Source organism: Mastacembelus armatus, chromosome 17 (assembly GCF_900324485.2).
Source record: "Mastacembelus armatus chromosome 17, fMasArm1.2, whole genome shotgun sequence".
NCBI classification, from domain to species: Eukaryota; Metazoa; Chordata; class Actinopteri; order Synbranchiformes; family Mastacembelidae; genus Mastacembelus; species Mastacembelus armatus.
In genome coordinates, this window is record NC_046649.1 from 10,641,097 (window position 1) to 10,659,410 (window position 18,314).

General features: G+C 39.6%; 2 protein-coding genes and 1 non-coding gene across 7 annotated transcripts; 1 reads left to right on the forward strand and 2 right to left on the reverse strand.

Annotated features, from left to right (window-relative positions):
• Positions 1-42: 42 nt before the first annotated feature.
• LOC113134027 (homer protein homolog 3) lies at positions 43-14,413 on the forward strand. Of its 5 annotated transcripts, XR_003296046.1 has the most exons (12): positions 43-719; positions 899-947; positions 4,159-4,315; positions 5,795-5,926; positions 6,624-6,728; positions 7,499-7,507; positions 7,728-7,861; positions 10,396-10,552; positions 10,964-11,032; positions 11,228-11,271; positions 12,251-12,358; positions 12,469-12,487. XR_003296046.1 is itself a non-coding variant. In XM_026313213.1 (11 exons), the coding sequence occupies exons 2-11, from the start codon at positions 925-927 to the stop codon at positions 12,891-12,893; spliced, it is 1,071 nt and encodes a 356-aa protein (XP_026168998.1). In that variant the 5' UTR covers positions 68-719; positions 899-924; the 3' UTR covers positions 12,894-14,413. The 5 variants fall into 5 exon arrangements, 4 of the variants coding, with proteins under 4 accessions (XP_026168998.1, XP_026168996.1, XP_026168999.1 ...); XM_026313213.1 differs by lacking the exons at positions 10,964-11,032; positions 11,228-11,271 and adding an exon at positions 12,708-14,413 and having other exon boundaries at positions 68-719; positions 7,749-7,861; positions 12,469-12,549; XM_026313211.1 differs by lacking the exons at positions 10,964-11,032; positions 11,228-11,271 and adding an exon at positions 12,708-14,413 and having other exon boundaries at positions 70-719; positions 12,469-12,549.
• A 543-nt stretch (positions 14,414-14,956) lies between these two features.
• LOC113134865 (ubiquitin-60S ribosomal protein L40-like) lies at positions 14,957-17,180 on the reverse strand. The gene is made up of 5 exons (XM_026314414.1): positions 16,954-17,180; positions 16,326-16,437; positions 15,502-15,588; positions 15,317-15,419; positions 14,957-15,106 (listed from the first exon to the last, which is right to left on the reverse strand). The coding sequence occupies exons 2-5, from the start codon at positions 16,426-16,428 to the stop codon at positions 15,013-15,015; spliced, it is 387 nt and encodes a 128-aa protein (XP_026170199.1). The 5' UTR covers positions 16,429-16,437; positions 16,954-17,180; the 3' UTR covers positions 14,957-15,012.
• A 50-nt stretch (positions 17,181-17,230) lies between these two features.
• trnan-guu (transfer RNA asparagine (anticodon GUU)) lies at positions 17,231-17,304 on the reverse strand. The gene has a single exon. It is a non-coding gene; the product is annotated as a tRNA-Asn (tRNA).
• Between the last annotated feature and the right edge of the window lie 1,010 nt (positions 17,305-18,314).

Here is an 18,314-nt window from a genome sequence, read left to right on the forward strand (position 1 = left end):
TGTACAGCTCTCTCTTAAATCTGCACAGGACTGCAGGGCACAACTACTCCGTTACAAGTGCGATTCTAATATATTTAGAGCTCTAAACTCTAAATGGGCTGTAGCATGACTATGAAAAACTATTTCTAGGTCAAGATTTTTCCTTCGGGACGATCTTTCGTCTTAAGTCTTAAACCTGGCAGCCCCCGTTTGCAGCATGCACACATGCAGGCTCATTGGCTGCAGGTTGGCTGACACAGTTTCCCCGTCACGCTGCTTCATGCAGCTGCAGCGGATGCTCGGAGCCCTCAGAGCCAGCAGGTGGTACTGTCCTGTCGGCTGTGTCTGGCTGCAGAAGCGCTGAAGAGCGAAGGTAGGGGAGCAGAGAGCGCAGACCACCAGGACGACGACTGAAAGAGGAAAAAGGAAAGACCGAAGACCAGCTGCGTCTTCTCCGCTCGAAAATGGACACAGGCTGGACTTGAGTCATCGAGGTCAGCTGCTCCGCTTGTTCCTCCGGACTGTGACTCTCCGCGCTCCTGCAGGGGGTGATCGCCGGAGCCCGTCACCAGGACAGGACGGGTCTGACACAACCCGCCGCAGCCTGCAGTGGAAGCTCCCTCTGGAATAAAGCATCTGTTAGCTGAGAGTGAAAGGGAGAAGGGACTGACGGGGGGACAGCAGTTTCAGCGCGGAATTGTTAGATAACAGACTCAACAAGGGGTTTACACCGAAATGGGGTAAGACTGGCGAGGTTTGTGTCGCCCAAGTGCAATTAGGCTCATGAGATTTTTAAGAGGAAGAAGTGTGTTAACTCAATTAACAATAACTAATAATTAGTTTTTTCCTGTTCTGATTTGCATCAAGAGCAAACACTCTGGTTAGTGGATTCTCTGCTTTCACTCTCCCTTTTTTATAGAAAAGAGATCCCAGTCCACCTATAAGATGTTTCCTCATCACAGAGAAAGGTAAGAACATTTTCTGCCTGAGTTTCAACCTTTACTTGCTTTGTCTTTTTTTTTTTTCCCATATGAAATTTTCATTCCTTGTACTTGTGACCTTGGGGTGCCTGAAAAACCTAAGATCTTGATTTCAGAACAAGGACCAGTTAGTCATGACCAGTGAAAAAAAAGCTGTAGTAATAGTTTGACGTTGTGGTAATACTCCAAATCAAAATCAAGAAATTTAAGGGATGGAATTTGCTCCGCAGCACATCTGGAGCAGTGTTCTGGTTTCTTTTCACCCTTTTACTATCACAGATTCAACAGGGTCATTTCAGACTAATGGCTCAGGTTTCCTCGATGTCACCCCTGAGTTATCAGACTATTTGATCTGTAGTTCTATCTGATTTGTTCAATATGTGTTTAATAATACTGAAGGATGCACCTATAATGTTTTTTTTATATAGTTATAATGCATTAATCTGCAGCATGCCAGCTGTCAGTTGACACAAACAGCTGTGTTGGCTGATTGCTGAAATTGGGAACTTCTGAAATGCTGTCTTTCCGGTAGATTATTTAAAGACTGAAGTTTCAAGAAGCCACTTCTTCTTTTTTTTTTTTTTAGCACCAGCAAAACTGTAGGATCAGTATTAGTGACAGAAATACGAGACGTGTCCTTACATTAATCTAGAAATGTTAACCAGCGGTGTATGAAAGATTTAGAAAGACCAGGTTAGAGAGTCATGGGACAAAACCAGTAGAGCAGATTGTGGAAATTGTAGACTGTGGTAGGAATTAGTGGGGTCATTCATCGTGAGGCGAAGCTCCAACCTCCATCCAATCACTATCAAGCTCTGTTATGTTTGGAGACACCCATTAAGCCCCAGAGGCCACATCCATCTACTGAGGATGAAGACCCAACAACCAAAGATCCTTGATAAGTGATGGGCTGATGTCCAGTTAACAGAGCACACACACAGATTTACACCACCAGAGTGTGTCTCAACAGCAATTTACACATGCAGAAAGGAGCAAATGTTGAAACACACACACACACACACTTGCAGCCTGTTCTGACATGTACTCTTGACTTTGTTTAAGAATACGCCTGCCTTAGGGAGTTGGTTTGATTCCTGTTCGATCATGAGTGTCCATGAAGTGGTGCATGTTGCTAAGCTGGATGCCATTATGTGCCGGGTGTTAAGGAGGAGAGCACAGGCAACAAACCTCAGGCAAGGTCAAAGCATGGCAGTAAAGGGACAACTTTATAATTGAGTGTAGGGACCTTTCCCTTGTTTTCATAGCTCTCCTGGACAGCCCAGTGAAATGAGTGGTGCCTTATCAAGCCTTACCTTATAGCATTAAGGCTTACAGCACAAAACAATCAAAATAATCATGTGCAGCCCTAAATACAAAGCACAGATCTAGTTTGAGAGAAATCTTAGTCTTTTTATTGTGTATTAGTTATGTTCAAAAGTAAAGTCATTCCACTTTATATGTGAAATATCAAATTACACATATAATTAATTTAGGTGGCTTTAACTTCTTTTGTTCCCTTGTTTTAGCTTAATGAATGAACTGTATGGCATCTTCTTCACTGGCATTGTTACACTGTCCAGGCAGATATTTAAAATAACTACTTCACTTAAAAATTTATATCACATTCCTCTAATCTGGCATCTGAACCACATCACTTGAAAGTTAAAGCACAAATCTCACTCCGAGATTCAAACGATCTGCACTCATCCCTGTGTCTTGTCCCAGTCAACGTGTCACTGGTTGTGCGAAGGAAGCAGCAGATCCACTGACAACAGGGGGGGATTACTGTGTGACGTAGGTTATCATCAGATAACATTTCACAGTCCCTGAAGCACAGTGTATGTAATGTTTCTTTTTGCCGTGATCTCCCACGGTGAGGAGCACACAGAGAGACCAATACTGGATTTGTGTCACTAATGGGGTCAGATATAAATGTACAATGACTGGCCAAAATAATTCTATTCTACTGGGAACAGCCACAGGAATTTACAATACTGCACAGAAGAAGAAGAGTCCTGGTGTCCTGGTTCTTTTCTCATTTCGTACTTTAACTTGGCAGCTTTGGGCGACAAAGGGAGCAAAGTGGAGGTGGGCAACATTAGCAATAGTCACTACCAGCCTCCCCATGACCCCCTCAGTCATGTATGTCCTGGTCCCTTTATCCGTCGTATTTGATATGATGGAATAAATAGAATGATAATCAATGTACTCTCAGCTTTTCATTAGCTGTGTGGCTCTAGGGATGGTGATCCACCACTTTGCTCCAGAATATCTCATCATCTACTGGATGGATAACCTAAAATCCTAAACATCAGCACGTTTACATGGTGTTAGCATTTAGCTCAAAGCAGCAACGCCCCTGAGTACAACCTCAGTCATTTTTACTAGTTAGAGAGTTAACAGATTGAAAGGCCTACACTGTAACTTCAGACTTTCACAGTGAGATGTGGCTGTGAATTTAGATGGGCCTATAACTGTTAGTCAGTATGTTGTCATATTTACTTTGTTTTATTATACATCACAGTTTTGAAAATGTATTAACTGGGCTTCTTCTGGCCCCAGCTGAAGTGGCAGAATGGCGTTAAAAGTGAAAGACAGTGACTTTAACAGGCTTGTTATTCATATCACATGACAGTGGCTAAACCACCTCCCAACACTAGTGACTCTGCTGCTTTGATATATTTACCTTGTATCCAGGATACACGTCTGCCGACTCTGCCAGGAGCAGAGCAGCGGGTGGAGGGTGAACCACTTGGGAGAGGGTTCAGAGCGTTTCAGTCAACATAATTTGCCAGCTAAGTCACAGCCCTGTATGGCTGGTGAATGATGCAGGAAAAAGTAGGAACGAGCCAAAGAATGATTCCAACATCTGTCCATGGATGGCAGAGACAGATGGGTTGTCCCACTATACAAATAATGAAGGATTTCCCTTTTAGGCACGAGCTGCAGGACTATATGGACTATGTAGACTTATACTATAATAGGATTTAATTGTAGATATTTTAATCCTTCATAAATTCAAAAACAAACTTCAGTCTGTGAGAAAAGCTTTTTGTCTTGTTTCTGAGATTTTGAAATATCGAAACCTGCCTGCTCTTCATGCAAAGATTTTTTTAACAAACATGAAATCTGTGGAGGGATTTGCATTTTAACATCCTCTTGCCATGCTTTCTTATCATCCCTGCGTTTCCTCCACCAGGGAGCAGCCGATCTTCAGCACCCGGGCCCATGTTTTCCAGATCGACCCTGCCACCAAGAGGAACTGGATCCCTGCCAGCAAGCATGCCGTCTCTGTGTCCTTCTTCTATGATGCCAACCGCAATGTCTATCGCATCATCAGCGTGGGTGGCACCAAGGTGAGGGGAGAGAGAAAGGGAATGGTGGTGATAAAGTTTACCAAGTAAATCAAAGTTTAAATTGAACAAAGAACAGATTTAATATCCAGAACTGAAATGTGAACCATGTATTTTTCATAATAATCAGAAATGTTCATTTAAGATTTTTAACTACTAAAGAAGTGTTATTTATGTGTGCTGAAAGCTGCTGGCCTTGGTACCAAAAGTGGCTTTTCAGTACTAAATAAACTAAATAAAATGGGACAAACAGCAGCTTCATACTGATTGTCCTCTTCACCACCCATACTCCCACCAAAAAAAATATCAGTGAGGTTAAGAAATATGTAACAGACAAAACCATGAGTGTCAAAACATCAGATGCCTGTACATTTTCGCTGCGGGCCTGTGGATTGGATTTAGATTATGAGGAAGAGGGCACGTCAGGGCTGGGGAGGAGGGGGAGGGGGTCTCTGTCATCTCGTCTCAGCACCTCTGGTCTGACCCACATTTCTGCCTACCAGAAGGCAGCGCTGGGTGGCATTTGGTCGTTCAGCAGCCCAATCCTGCCAGGACTGGTGTCCAAAATAATCTGCCTCTGTTAAACATGTTACATCACACATCACCACAGAAGAAGAGTTCATGTAATAATTTATTTCAGGGGTAACAAGGAGGAAAGTGTCTGCAGTTCTAGGATGTTAAATTAGTTCCATGATTTTAGTGGTGGAGAGGATGTAAAATGTTTTATAAATAATTTTTCTCATGTGTTCAGGGGTGGCGTCAGCCAATTCACTGAGAATGAGATCATGAACATGGGTGATGTGAATGTTTATGCAGCTTTACAGGGGCCATGTCTTTGACAGAAACATGATTCAAATTTGCATCTGTTATGAATTTACTTTCTAATACGATGGTTGTGATGTGCCAGAGCTTTGGTTTTTGATCATGTTCAAGGCAGTCATTTCTAAACAGTTGTCTCAATAGCTGATAGCCAGGAATCCCAGAGGGAGACTCGATGCCTTTCTAAACAGATGTTTTTCTTTGTTCTTTTGGAAAACATTTAAAAAGGTGTAAAATTAGATTATCTCAGTGTTGACAAAGTTTGCATTCACATAATGATAGAACTTGTCTGTTTAAGGCCTTTATTTACAAAACAGTGTCATTTTAGGTAAATAAATAAGTAAATAACATCTAGTGTAATGCATAAAAAGAAAACATGCTTTCTGGAATTACACTTTCATATAAAGTAAATTCTGGGAGGAGCCATCTATAAACTGCATAGCATATTTTAGATTTGATGCTTTAGTCATTGTACTTTTGTTTGTATCTGCACTTGATTATTTTATTTAGAGACAATGCTTTATAGTGTTACAAGGTCTAGTCTTGTGAAATATTCATTGGTTATATTCTGTATGAACATTACTGAAAAAATTATGATCCTTTGCAAAGTTCAGTATTTTCTTTTGATTACCACCTTTCCTCTTGTTATCTCTGCATCTGCAGGCAATTATCAATTGCACTGTTACACCCAGCATGACGTTTACCAAGACGTCCCAGAAGTTTGGTCAGTGGGCCGACAGCAGGGCCAACACTGTCTATGGACTGGGCTTTGCTACAGAGCAACAGCTGCATCAGGTAAAATATACTAAAATCAACTGCATGTTCTCTAGTTGTATGCAACAGACTTTCCTTAGTCTTGAGGATAATAATGTTGTTCAGTGACAGCAGTGTGGCTTTAGACCAACTCATAGTACATAAACTGTAGCACCTGATAAAAAGCAGCACTGTGTTGTTCTTTTTGTAGATCACTTTAAGACCTTTGATAGTGTTTATCACAGCATTTTATTAAATATGCTTCCTGTGGGTTTTGATGTCTCCAATTGGCTGATAAAGGTGTTCCTCAAGGATCCATATTAGATACACTGTGTTTTACTGAAAATCTAATTCATACAGCACAGCATTATAAATACTGTACATAATCTTGACACCAGATCATGGGGAAAATTTGCTTTAAAATTTCATCATACAGTAGCTTCCTTACTACTGGAATTAAATGCAATACAGATTGTTAGAGAAACTTGTTTAATTGGGAGACGTTAAATCCACATAATGTTAATAATATGGGTGGGTGTTTTAATTAGTGTGTTTGTGTGATGATTGTTTTAAAAGAATGAAATATCTTCTTGTGGTCTCGTGTTTATGTAATTTGTTCTCCAATCCAACTATAGAACTAACGTTGACTAGCACTGAAAAATACTCAAAGTTTAACTGGAACAGCATTTTTAATGTTCTGGTAGCTGAAAGAGTTTATCACTTGTCCTCTTTCAAAAAGTTCTCAGAGAAGTTCAAGGAGGTGAAAGATGCAGCTCGTTTGGCACGAGAAAAATCACAGGATAAAGAACTGGCCAACACAGCGCTCACTATCGCTGCTCCTCAGGTAAGCACCCCTAAAGAAAGGAAAGGTGTGAAAGTAGAGCAAGCCTCTGCAGGTGGCAGGAACAAAGTATAAATGTAAAAACGTTCTCACGGGCAACAGAATTATCCAGTGACGTATGTTTTGGCATTTTAGGCTTGTGGAGACACTGTGAGCGCAGAGCAGGTTTACATAAACACACCTGTGTTACCTGCTGCAGTGTAGCTGTTTAAACAGACTGCTATGACTGAATCAAAAGAGAGATGGAGAGAGAGAGAGAGAAAGAAAAGAAAAATGAGCTGGGTCACTTGTCTCCCAGGGAAGAGAAAGTGAGGAAAACTAGGACGACGGTAAAATTATCCTACGCCACCCAGCAGTGCACCTCAACTGCATTTTCTACCCGCTGCTACCTAGAAGCTTCTGTCTCAAAGGCCACGATGATAAAAATGTAGTCGGCTCAGGCGTCTTTTGATCAATAGAGAATAATTACCCATCAGTTCCATCTGCTTGGTCATGAGAAACATGCCCATTTCCTTTTAATCCTATGGCTGAACAGATTCCAAGTGATGTCTCTCGCTTTTTATTGATTTAATGAACACGTTGGAGAAGCCAAAGCTCCAGAAAAGTGCAGATTGTGTCAATTAATTGTTCTTGATCAGCTGTCAAGCATAACTGATCACACAGCTAAGGAAGACTGATAGTGGTATTTTTTGAAAAGGTCATAATGGATAGTATTGTTTGTGCTGATGTGTTTCTTTCTTGTTTTTTTCTTCTACTTGATGGATTTCCTCTAGTTCTCACAGGTGAGTCTTTCTTTGAGCTATCTTCTGAACCCTGAAAAAGATCATTTGGCAACACATAAAACAGAAACTGTAATATAGCGTACATCACCATGAGTCAGTCAGTGGTAATTCTCACTGAGCAGTCTCTCCTCTTTGAACAATCCATGTGGTGGTGGGAGTCTGTTTTGTTCTAATGCCGTGTACGTTATTAGGGGAGTGCATTTACTGATGTGTTTCTCAGGACCTCTCCGATGAACTCCAGTCTCCACCAGTGATGTGCGTGAATGGACCGGAGGACAAGCTGTTCCGCAGCCAGAGCGCCGACATCACCCTGTCTTCAGAGAAGGAGCGCATTAAAAAGATGCTCTCTGAAGGGTAACCAAGTTACACACCCACGCACAAATACACAGAGACACACTAACAGAATGAAAACCACAAAACCCTCACCTCCTGTTCCAGAGATGAAATGCTGTTGTAGGAATCCTTTTGTGAAATGCTTGTTTTGTGTGACCGTTAAGAGTTTCATTTTGCTGATTGTGTGTCTACTTGTGCTTCCTGAATTGTGAAACTCCCAGATGAAAACGTTCAGTTAGCATTTTATCCCTTGTTCACAGACATGTATTGAACAGAGTTTGAAGGTTCATTACTGAGCATAGGGATAAAAACACAATCCTAGTACAGGGTCCACTTGCTACAAATGTTCCAGTGCTTTCAGTTAGATCTCATGTCCTTCATCAGTGGATGGACTTGCTCAGTTGTCATGTCATGGGTTGTCACATGACATTAGCATGGATGGCTTATTGAACAGGCTTATTAAGAACAGGCCCAGGGGTCCAAGGGGTCAGGTGGCCTAAAAGGAGAACAACAACAAAATGCCTAGGAACAGCTACAAAAACATACACAACCACTGAAAACAGACACTCAGTAATTAAAAGAAGTGTGGAAAACTGACAACCAAACCTCACAAAAATGCAAACAAGACCTGTAAATACAGGTTCAAAATGACTGAAGAGATGCAAAACCTGCCAAAATGGATGAAAAATGGCTAAAAAACCACATCAAACTACAAAGATACACAAAATAACAACAGGAAGAGATAACTCATCACTTAGTTGTTCTTACAAATGTAGGAGATATAGGAGCTTTTTACATGTCTGTGCTCGGGGGCTGAATGTCTGTGGACATTAGTATGAAAACAGGCGATAGCCATCTTCATGAAGAGAGGGCAAACAAAAGTTTTATTGAACTAATGAACTATTTTAACAGTGCAGAGGTATTACATGTATGTTAGGTACAAATGATACAGTCATGTCTCCACTTCCAGGGTCAGTAGATGAAACATAGATGTAATAGTATTGTAGTATTTTGTCCCAGTTATTTAGAAAAGTGGGAACAACTTTTAGTCAGAAAGTGCTTTCTTATCAAGTTAGTCTTCATAATACTGATTTTTTTTTTTTTTTTTTTTTTTTTTTTTTTTTGCATTAACATTATTGCAGTTCATTCCAAATAATTCATCCCTCATCCCTCAGGTTGTGCATGGTTGATTGCATGGAGATAATCTTTTACCTTTAACTTTAACCTTCCTGGGAGTGTTCACTGACCATGAATATTGTTTTCATTTGATCTGGTGTTGATTCATACATACATAACATCAAACCAGACTTGTAGACATCTCTTAATGCAGCCCTTTGAGCCACCCACAAGGCCTTTATATCTTACAGACCAATTATTAAGACAGAAAGCTGGTCTGAATGGTTACCATGGTAAGCTGTTGCCAGGGGACAACCTCAGCCTTTCTAGATGTGCAGGGACAGAAGAAAGGCTCAAAGATGAGGACAGAATTTTCCTGATCTTTTCTGCAGATTAAATTCATATTTTATTTATATCTATTATGTATTTTGTAACACAGAGTCACGTATAGCTGCACCCATACACTTACATAAGGCCTATTTACTTGAGTGCATATGAATGTGTGTCATAAACTGGGACTGAGTACATTGATTACAGTCTGAGATAATATTCAACTGTACATGCAGATAAAAGTGCTCACAGCAATTTTCTCTTTGGAACCATGATTAGCTGGCGTAGTGAAATGACCTTAACTGTGGGCAGTAGGTGCAAACTTTGGTAAAGCCTCCTTAATACTGTTGCAGTGGGTTGGTGTCTGCATTAACCAGACCAGGCAGTGTTTCATCACATTCCACACTGTTGGCAGCATTACAGCTGGGTGTTACTACACTGTGAGCCATAGTGTCCTATCTTATCTTGTTTTACACAAGATGAACTCAAAAAAAAAAAAAAAAAAACAGGTTTCAAAAATGCAAACTAGGTGCCACAGATTAACAAGATGTGGCAGGTTTTTATTCCAGTCAAACACAACACAGTCAGCTTCAAGAATGTTGGTTCCATCTCTGTAGGTGGAATTCAAAGAAATCAATCACTGTTTGTTTTGGGTCTAAACCTTCCTGTCTTCACTATGGTTAGTTACACATGTAGCTTACAGTGTCAGATTTGACTCCACATAATGGACCTTTTCCCAAGTAAGATATGTAAGCTATCATTTAGGCTGTTGGCATAATACATAAGGTGTTATACATAATGAGTTATAACTGTGCATTATGTGTTATTAATAAGCAGTAATATTAATTTTTGACCTCTGAAAAAACAGTTGACAAAACATCCTCCCCTGAAAATCTATGTAGTAGTTTGTTTGAAGTTTTTCATCACATCGTTTGTTTGCCCTGGTATGGACATTGTAACAGCACACTAAGGACTTCTCACCATGTTGGCCTAAAATATGTATGATAGTTCTGGCCATAGAAACCATGTTACAGTAAGGCTGATGTATACAGTATTATTCTGCGTGCATCATGTAATATTTGTTTTAGTTTTGTGAATGTGTTTTTCAGGTCTATTTGTGAGATGAACCTGGAAGCTGAGCTCTTCACTCTGCAGGACAGCAACTCAAAATTGGTGGCAGCTTTGCATGAGGCTAACGCCAATGTGGAGCAGTGGAAGAAACAGCTGGCGGCGTATCAGGAGGAGACCGAGAGGCTGCGAGAACATGTGAGACTCTACTGGTTTAACGTTGACATTCAGATACCTGGGTGAAGGTTTAGCCTAGGTTGCTTAAATTGGACCAAAAAATCTTTATGCATTATTGAGTTAAATACTGAAAAGTAGTTTAAAAGTAGCTCTGAAATCTTTTGGCCTTCATGTGCAGCCAAGGCCTAGCTGGTTCTGTAGTAACGTGCAGAAGGAGCTAATGGTTAGAATCACATCTAATTATCAGTACTGCAGCTGTGAAGCTCAGCAACAGGACCAGGCACTCGGGTTGCTGCTGAAGCCTCGCTCAAGCAGGAACAAGGCGAGGCCGACGGGACTCAATCTGTCAATCTGTTGCTTTCAGTAATGACTGAGCTGTATGCCTTTCTCTGCTGAGGGAGGTCATGCTGCTTTTGATTGGGTCGTTTTCAGACACTTCATGCCCTTGGTTTGAAAGTACTCGTTCAGGAACAAAAAGGAAAAACGGGACTAGTTAGTCAGGCAGGTAACACACTTCATCAATCTTTGACACAACTTGTGCTGCAGGCATTTTCCCTCCAAAGCTTTAAACAAGGTGTTCTCACCGCTGGTTGAGCCGGTTCACTACGCATGCAGCAATGTCACATTTCACCTCAAGATAATTTTCTCTAAATACACGGAGGCTCAGGAGGGTTTTACATTTAAATTACCTTTCAGGTTCCAATGGATGCTGATGCCTCTGCCCATCCTATCAATAAAAGGTATTTTTTTTACATTTGCTGGCAGCTGACTGCTCTTATTTAACACATTAATACCTTGATCCCTTTCCATTATAGTCCAGCTTTACAGTATCGATCGCTGCCTTTTAAATTCTTTAGCCCTTGACCTGTATTTTAACAAGAAACAGTTTTTGTAAAAATTAATTCATACAAGTGAGAACCTTGTCTCCTTTAGACCAAGTTCTTGTTCCTTCTATCTGAGTAAGGGGACCAGGTGGCTGAAAATGGTTCACGTCTCTGGGGCAGTGTAAGAGGGAGAGGGGTTTGTAGGACAGCAATATCCTACTTTTGATGCCCCACTTAGAAAAAAAAAAATCACCAGAGGGAGCTGGCATCCACTCTTTTTCTCTTTTTTTTTCTTTCTACACCTCCTTCTAGTCTCAGTCATTTGTGGTTTAAAGTAATCCAGCCTGTGTCTGTCTCAGATGCCAATGGTTATTTTAAAGGTGTCCTTGTAAATAAGCTTTGAAATATTACAGGAGCAGTTTTATTATTTGAATCTTATATATGAAACTTATTGATGAGCTGAAAGATTAGCCTTAGCGGCAATACATTTATTTTAATTGTAAGTAAAGATTACATTATATAGCACTTTAAAAGTACTAAATAATGAAACTGTAACAGCCATGATGACAAACACAGCCACCAGACTTTAAGCTTATTTGAAGCCTTGTCCCATATGATTTTATTCCAATGCATATGTGTGTGTGCTTTGTATTACTCAAACTGTGGGGACCAAAACCTGTTTACACACTCTCACTGTGGGGATTTGGCCTTCCTTATGGGAGCCAAATGCTGGTCCCCACCATGTAAATCAATGAAATGTCAGGTGACAACTTGGGTTAACGTTAGAGTCTGGTTCATAATGGTTATGATTAAGGTTTGGGTAAGTTTCCAGCATATTTGTGTAAGTCAATGTGAAGTCTCTGTGAGGAATAAAAACAAATCTGTGTGTTTTAAGGTGGCAGACCTGGAAGCCCATGGAGTCCAAGGCCCCAGTGACCTGCTGAAGGATGAGCTGACCCAGTCCCTGGAGGAGCTGGAGGCCTTGCTGAAGGCCAAAGATGAGGTTAGTAGTTCAATGTCTGGAAAGCTGCAGTTGATCACAGTTGTCAGCTGCTAAACCCCCCCCCCAAAAAACAACTTTGTCTCCAAGCTATGAGTTTCATTCTGTTCCAGGAAATCCACATTTTGCAAAGCAAGAAAGCAGAGTACCATGAGATGGAACATGACAGAGACGAGGCCATACGCAGATTACGGGTAGGAGTGTGATTATTACAGCACTGTGGGATGGAATCATAATTAAATACTAACAAACACATTTATTGAGTTATTACAAAATAATCAGTAGTAAAAGTATTAAAGCATTCGTTAACTTTTCCTTGCTTGGTGTCTTCCCTTCATTCTCCTCTCTGTAGGAGATGGAGATGCGTAATTCAGATTTGGAGCGGCGCATCCAGAACACAGAGCAGAACCTGAGTAACTGCCTTGAGGAACGCGATCGCATGGACAATGAGATCCAGAGGGCCGTCGAAATTCTGGACATCAAGATCTTTGACCTTAATGACCTCCGTCAGAGCCTGGTTAAACTCCTCGAGAAATAAGAAGGATAAACACACACCATGAGGGAGATGGCGCAGGGGACAGGGGTAAATTTGTCGTGGCCATGGCAGCAGCGAGCAAACAAAACAAGATGGAGCTGGTCCCAGTTCAAGCACAAAGAACCACCTCAGCTGCAGAAAGGTTACTCCATGTCTGTGTTGCAGCAGTGGCTGTGCTGTACTCAACAGCATGCTGTAGGTGTTAGCCTGAACAGCAGCATATACATGATAATGCTTGTCCAATCTAATGTAACGCTTCATGTTGCTTTCAAAGGGAACATTCAATGCAATAAACCACCTTTAAGGTAAGTGCTTAACAGTGCTAGACATTTCATATTGAGAACTGGTGCTTGTAGTTTTTCATAAGTATGACTTTTTAAAAAAAAAAAAAAAAAAAAAAAAAAAAAAGGTTATTGAGTGTCAATATGAACAATTAGAGGCCTTGTTTCACCTGACGGCTGATATTAAAACATCTCTACAACATAATAATCAGCCCATTCATAAAGGAAGCGTAACAGCATAATCAGTTGAAAGTGAATACAAATTAAAAACAGATCACACAACAAAAAATAACTTTAAATATATTTGCCTGTTTAACAACCTGCATACAGCATAAATATTACTGAAATGATCTGTGTTGATAAACTAGTGGAGGGTTTATAGTAACACATCCTTAATGGAGCACTTACAATGAAGGACATAGTGGTTTGAGGAGGTGCTTTTCCACAGATACAAGCAGTAAACGTATAACAGCATTTGATATTAGGGTAAGGCATGGACACAGTTTAAACTTCAGTATCTTAATATGACTATGGGCTGAATATTGACACCAAAGATCAAATATTAGGGGCAGATTCATCAGTAAGGTGTTTCAGCAGCTTGTCTGTTATCAAGTTTTCATTTAAGCTCATAAGGAACCATTAACTATAAAATAAGTTAAAAGTAACTCCTAAGCACATGTTAATACATAGGATATATTATGCAATTAAAATTAAGATAAATGGGTGTTTTCTAAATGATTTAAATCATTATTTTTAGGGTATTTAATAAGTAACCATAATAAATAAAAATCATCACTTAGTCTAACAGATAGTTTTATGTGACATTTGGACTGGCCCAGTCCTGTGCATCATCTCTTATCGAATCACTAACTTAGTATTATTTATGACAAATCCACATCTTATTAAACATGTCACTAGGATTGCTGTGATGCATTCAATGACATTTAGGACATATTTTCTGCCTTCTGTCATTTTTCAGCACATTACCTTTAGCTGTGGACAACACTATATGTCATAGGCCTTGAGAGTGTGGTTGTACTCTGTGAAAATGAATTAAAACAGACTATTTTATGGAGTCGTTATATAACAGACTATTATTAACAAGGTCTATTACGCTGTTTGTATTAATCTTTTAATGCCTTACTGTTCTCTTTTAAGGATGTTTGTGGACAGTCAGACCAGCTCGGTCTCAAACTTTGAGCTGTTGTCTTAACAGTTTGGAAATAAAAGCAAATACAGCCACTCAGATATTCCACTGTACTTGTGTGTTAAGTTTGACAGGTAAACTATTTCTACTGTACAATTAACTGAAATAGTTAAAGCAAGTTAATTTATGTTAACCTTCATCTTTGAGGAGCCCAGTGAGCAAATTTTAAAGGTCATAATGTGCTACTACTTAAAGCCGATTATTGGGTTTGTTTTTCTGTCACTTTCTTGGAAATGTTCTACAAATGTTATTATAGAGAATGACATTTGCAATATAAGGTTAGAGAAGTGGGACTGTGATTGATTGGTCGCCTGGTTGATCCCTACACCAGCAGATAAATGTGGCTGTAAAAAGGGTAAACAGTAGCCTGGTTGAAACATTTTCAACTTTAATTTTCGTGTAGCATCATATATTTACAGTAATGTTTAAACAGAACTTCACATCAGATGGCAACTACAGATGAGCACCCTGAAAACTACAACAAAATATCAAATGTTGTTACTGTATGTACCAAACACTTCCACAGGTCTACATGCGACATGATGGAGTCAAACAAACCAGGCAACAGAAAACGACAGTAAGTCTTACAGGTCAAAATGTTTTATTGATAGTATTGTTCATTGATTCCAGGTGTCTACTTCAGCTTCTTCTTGGGTCTGACATTACTGGTGTGTCCACATTTCTTCTTGCGGCAGTTGACAGCACGTGGGTGCAAACGAGCATAGCATCTGGCACAATGGGAGAAAAAAAGTGTTTGTTTAAAATGTTTTCACCAACAGACATCAGCAAAATTCACACCTTTTTTCTCTTTTATATGCACACAATCAATATCGGATCACTTTATGTTGCTACCAAAATGACAAAATAAATAATTGGGGCAAACCAAGAAAACTCTAAACTTTCATTAACATAACAGCTTGAAAGGTTTGTACACATACTTGCGGCAGATCATCTTATCACAGTTGTACTTCTGAGCCAGCTGTTTTAGAGATGGCTCGATGATGCCCCCTCTCAGACGTAGAACAAGGTGGAGGGTGGATTCTGGGAAAGGAAATGATGTATGCAAAAATACCTGAACTGTGTAATATTAGTTATAGTTCGGCACAGTTCAAGTTCCACATACCCTTCTGGATGTTATAGTCTGACAGGGTGCGTCCATCCTCAAGCTGTTTTCCAGCAAAGATGAGACGCTGCTGATCAGGGGGGATACCTTGAACCAAAACAGTTGCAACTATGAATTGGTGATAGTGTCAGGTATTGAGAGTGATTTAACATTTACAGCTGCCTCTCAATTTTCAGCCCTGAGATTGACCTTTTAATTCTGTAATAGTATTCTGTAAAATGGATGGAATTGTTAAATAACTGCTGATACTTTATTCATGTACAACCACACTGAACATACTATTATGAAATGGTTCTCCTTTTAAGTAGATATATCTAATAATAACTTTGTTGCATGTTATTTGGGAGACCAGATGTTCTGTTCTCTGTGAACATCCACTTGGATCCTGATTTTAAAAATTTAAAATTGACAGATTATATCTTTATGTATGTGTGCATATAAGCAGGGCAACTGATTACTCACTATGAGGCAAACAGAGAATAGCAATGGTGTTCAGGTTTAAAATATGGTGCAGTACTACGTCAATGGAAAATATATACATGATATAAACTGTTTGCAAAGCTGAAATCTGAAACCATTTAGATAATTTTAAAGCTAAAAATCTCATCTGTGGAGACCCATCCATCTAGAAATTAGTCTAGAAATATGAATGCTAGACAACACACACAAACTTTCTTGAATTACAGTACTGTATAAACTTTATATACTGGAAAGATAATGTATTGTTAGATCTAATTCATTGTTAAAGATATCTTCAGATACCTCTGCAGAGGGTATCATATATCACTGCTTGAATTTTTTACTCACATCTATTCACACAGTACCTTCTTTGTCTTGGATTTTGGCTTTGACATTCTCAATAGTGTCACTGGGCTCCACCTCAAGGGTAATAGTTTTACCCGTCAGTGTTTTGACAAAAATCTGCATCTTTGATTACTGAAATGAAGACAAAAAAATGTGCCAGTCAGACAAAACACAATATGTATATTTCTTTAAGTCTTAATGTAGCAACATGGTTTCCATAGGAACATTGTTTTGCCTCACTATGTGCTGTATTTACTGTACAATGACAAATTGAGGCTATTCCATGAGAAAAGTCAGATATCAGAACTGTAGAAATACATTTCTAGGATTGTTCCTGTCATTTCGATTGGCTACTTCCTCATATTTTAATATTCAGGCACCACTGCTATGTTTACCTGTTTTCAATAGTTTGTCACAACCAGGCAGCCAGACCAGATTTACATTATGATATAATATATGTATAACAAATTAAAACACATAAGAGCTCAAAAGCGACATTAATGCAGAAGTGCATGGTGAAACATCAATTGTACAAAATTAAAAACGTGCTGGAAAATGAATTACTACCTATTATAAAAATGTTATGTTGTAACCTTATTTGCCCGGATCGAAAAACGATAGTTTAAAAGTTATAAAATCAGCACTTACTACGAGATCAGCAGTTAGGGAAGACAGCACCTGTGTGCCCAGTCCTGTGCTAAAGAAGAGAAACAGGATCATCTAGTCTTGTTTTTGCTTCCTGACCTGCTCCCCAGATACAACTGCACGCAGGGAGGAGGGCTGGTGTGTAAATCGCCGCTGTTGACATGTTGTATTTCTTGGTGGTGACGACCAAATGTGTTAAGGCAGAGTTTCGTTCATAATTATCCGATATGTTGATGATAAAACAAGAAAAAATACCACATAAAAAAATATAAATGTTTGTCGTCCCTGGGTGGGCTCGAACCACCAACCTTTCGGTTAACAGCCGAACGCGCTAACCGATTGCGCCACAGAGACAACTGTACCGGCATATCATCCTAAATATTAATAAACTTTCATAAGAAATCTGTACCACGTTGCATATTAGGATCTCGTATTTGCCGCGTTAATCTTCGGAGCGACATCGCCCCCTTGTGGCGACAAGAGACATTGCCTTTTCTCACCGCTAGGCGGCTGGCGCTAGGCGTACCATAGAAAGTATAAAAATGTCAAAACTGTAAAAGTGTTCTAAAGCATATGAGGGCAAATTTGGGCAGAAAGCTTCGTTAGCTAATTATTGTTAACAGCGTTTAACGATGATAGGGTTACATTAACTAGCCAACATGTTAGCTAACAGGCGCCGCGACAAAGCTCACGTTAGGGTTAGCTTAACGTTAGTTCGTATTTAATGCTAGCAAGACAGATTATTGGCAAATATCTTCAATACTTAACTAACTTAAATTTATATTAACTCACAAATAGATTGAAACGAATGTTACATTAAAATACACATGTTTGGGTCGGTATTTTTCGACAGTAGACACCGTCGCACTGCTTGTGGTTAGCTAGCCACCAAGAGCTAAGACTGCCATTAGCACGTTAGCATCAACAGGTGCTCGGAAAAAAACTGGTCAAACCTGAAAAACCACTTTAAAACCTTAACGGTAACACATACAAACAAAACGCCTAATGTGAATTAACTAGTTTCATAATAATAATAATGTCATAATACTCACACAGAAGACTTTAACTCACTTCTGACGGTGAAGGCAGAAAATCAAATAGTCAAGCGGCTCCATCTCTCCCGACCATTATAACTAATGTTATAACGTTATAACTCCAAGAAAATTGATCTTCTATTTTGAACAAATTTTGCAGGTCTGTTACAGGTTTAATAGCATCCAGCCTTTTAGTGTCATGCTGGTACGAGCCACCAGATGGCACTGTGGTACAGCATGTACTGTATGTCTGTGGCGAGTGATGAACTCACTCTGTTTTATGTCACAAACTCTCAAAAAGCAGAGCTTCAGGGAAGATGCTAAAACAAT

Coding starts and splice junctions, on each gene's coding strand:
- LOC113134027 (XM_026313211.1), top strand. CDS start 925: ATGTTTCCTCATCACAGAGAAAG. Junction 12,359..12,468: donor TGCTGAAGGCCAAAGATGAG/GTTAGTAGTTCA, acceptor ATTCTGTTCCAG/GAAATCCACATTTTGCAAAG. Junction 12,550..12,707: donor AGGCCATACGCAGATTACGG/GTAGGAGTGTGA, acceptor TCCTCTCTGTAG/GAGATGGAGATGCGTAATTC.
- LOC113134865 (XM_026314414.1), bottom strand. CDS start 16,428: ATGCAGATTTTTGTCAAAACACTGACGGGTAAAACTATTACCCTTGAG. Junction 15,589..16,325: donor CAAAATCCAAGACAAAGAAG/GTACTGTGTGAA, acceptor TTTTGGTTCAAG/GTATCCCCCCTGATCAGCAG. Junction 15,107..15,316: donor GATAAGATGATCTGCCGCAA/GTATGTGTACAA, acceptor CCATTGTGCCAG/ATGCTATGCTCGTTTGCACC.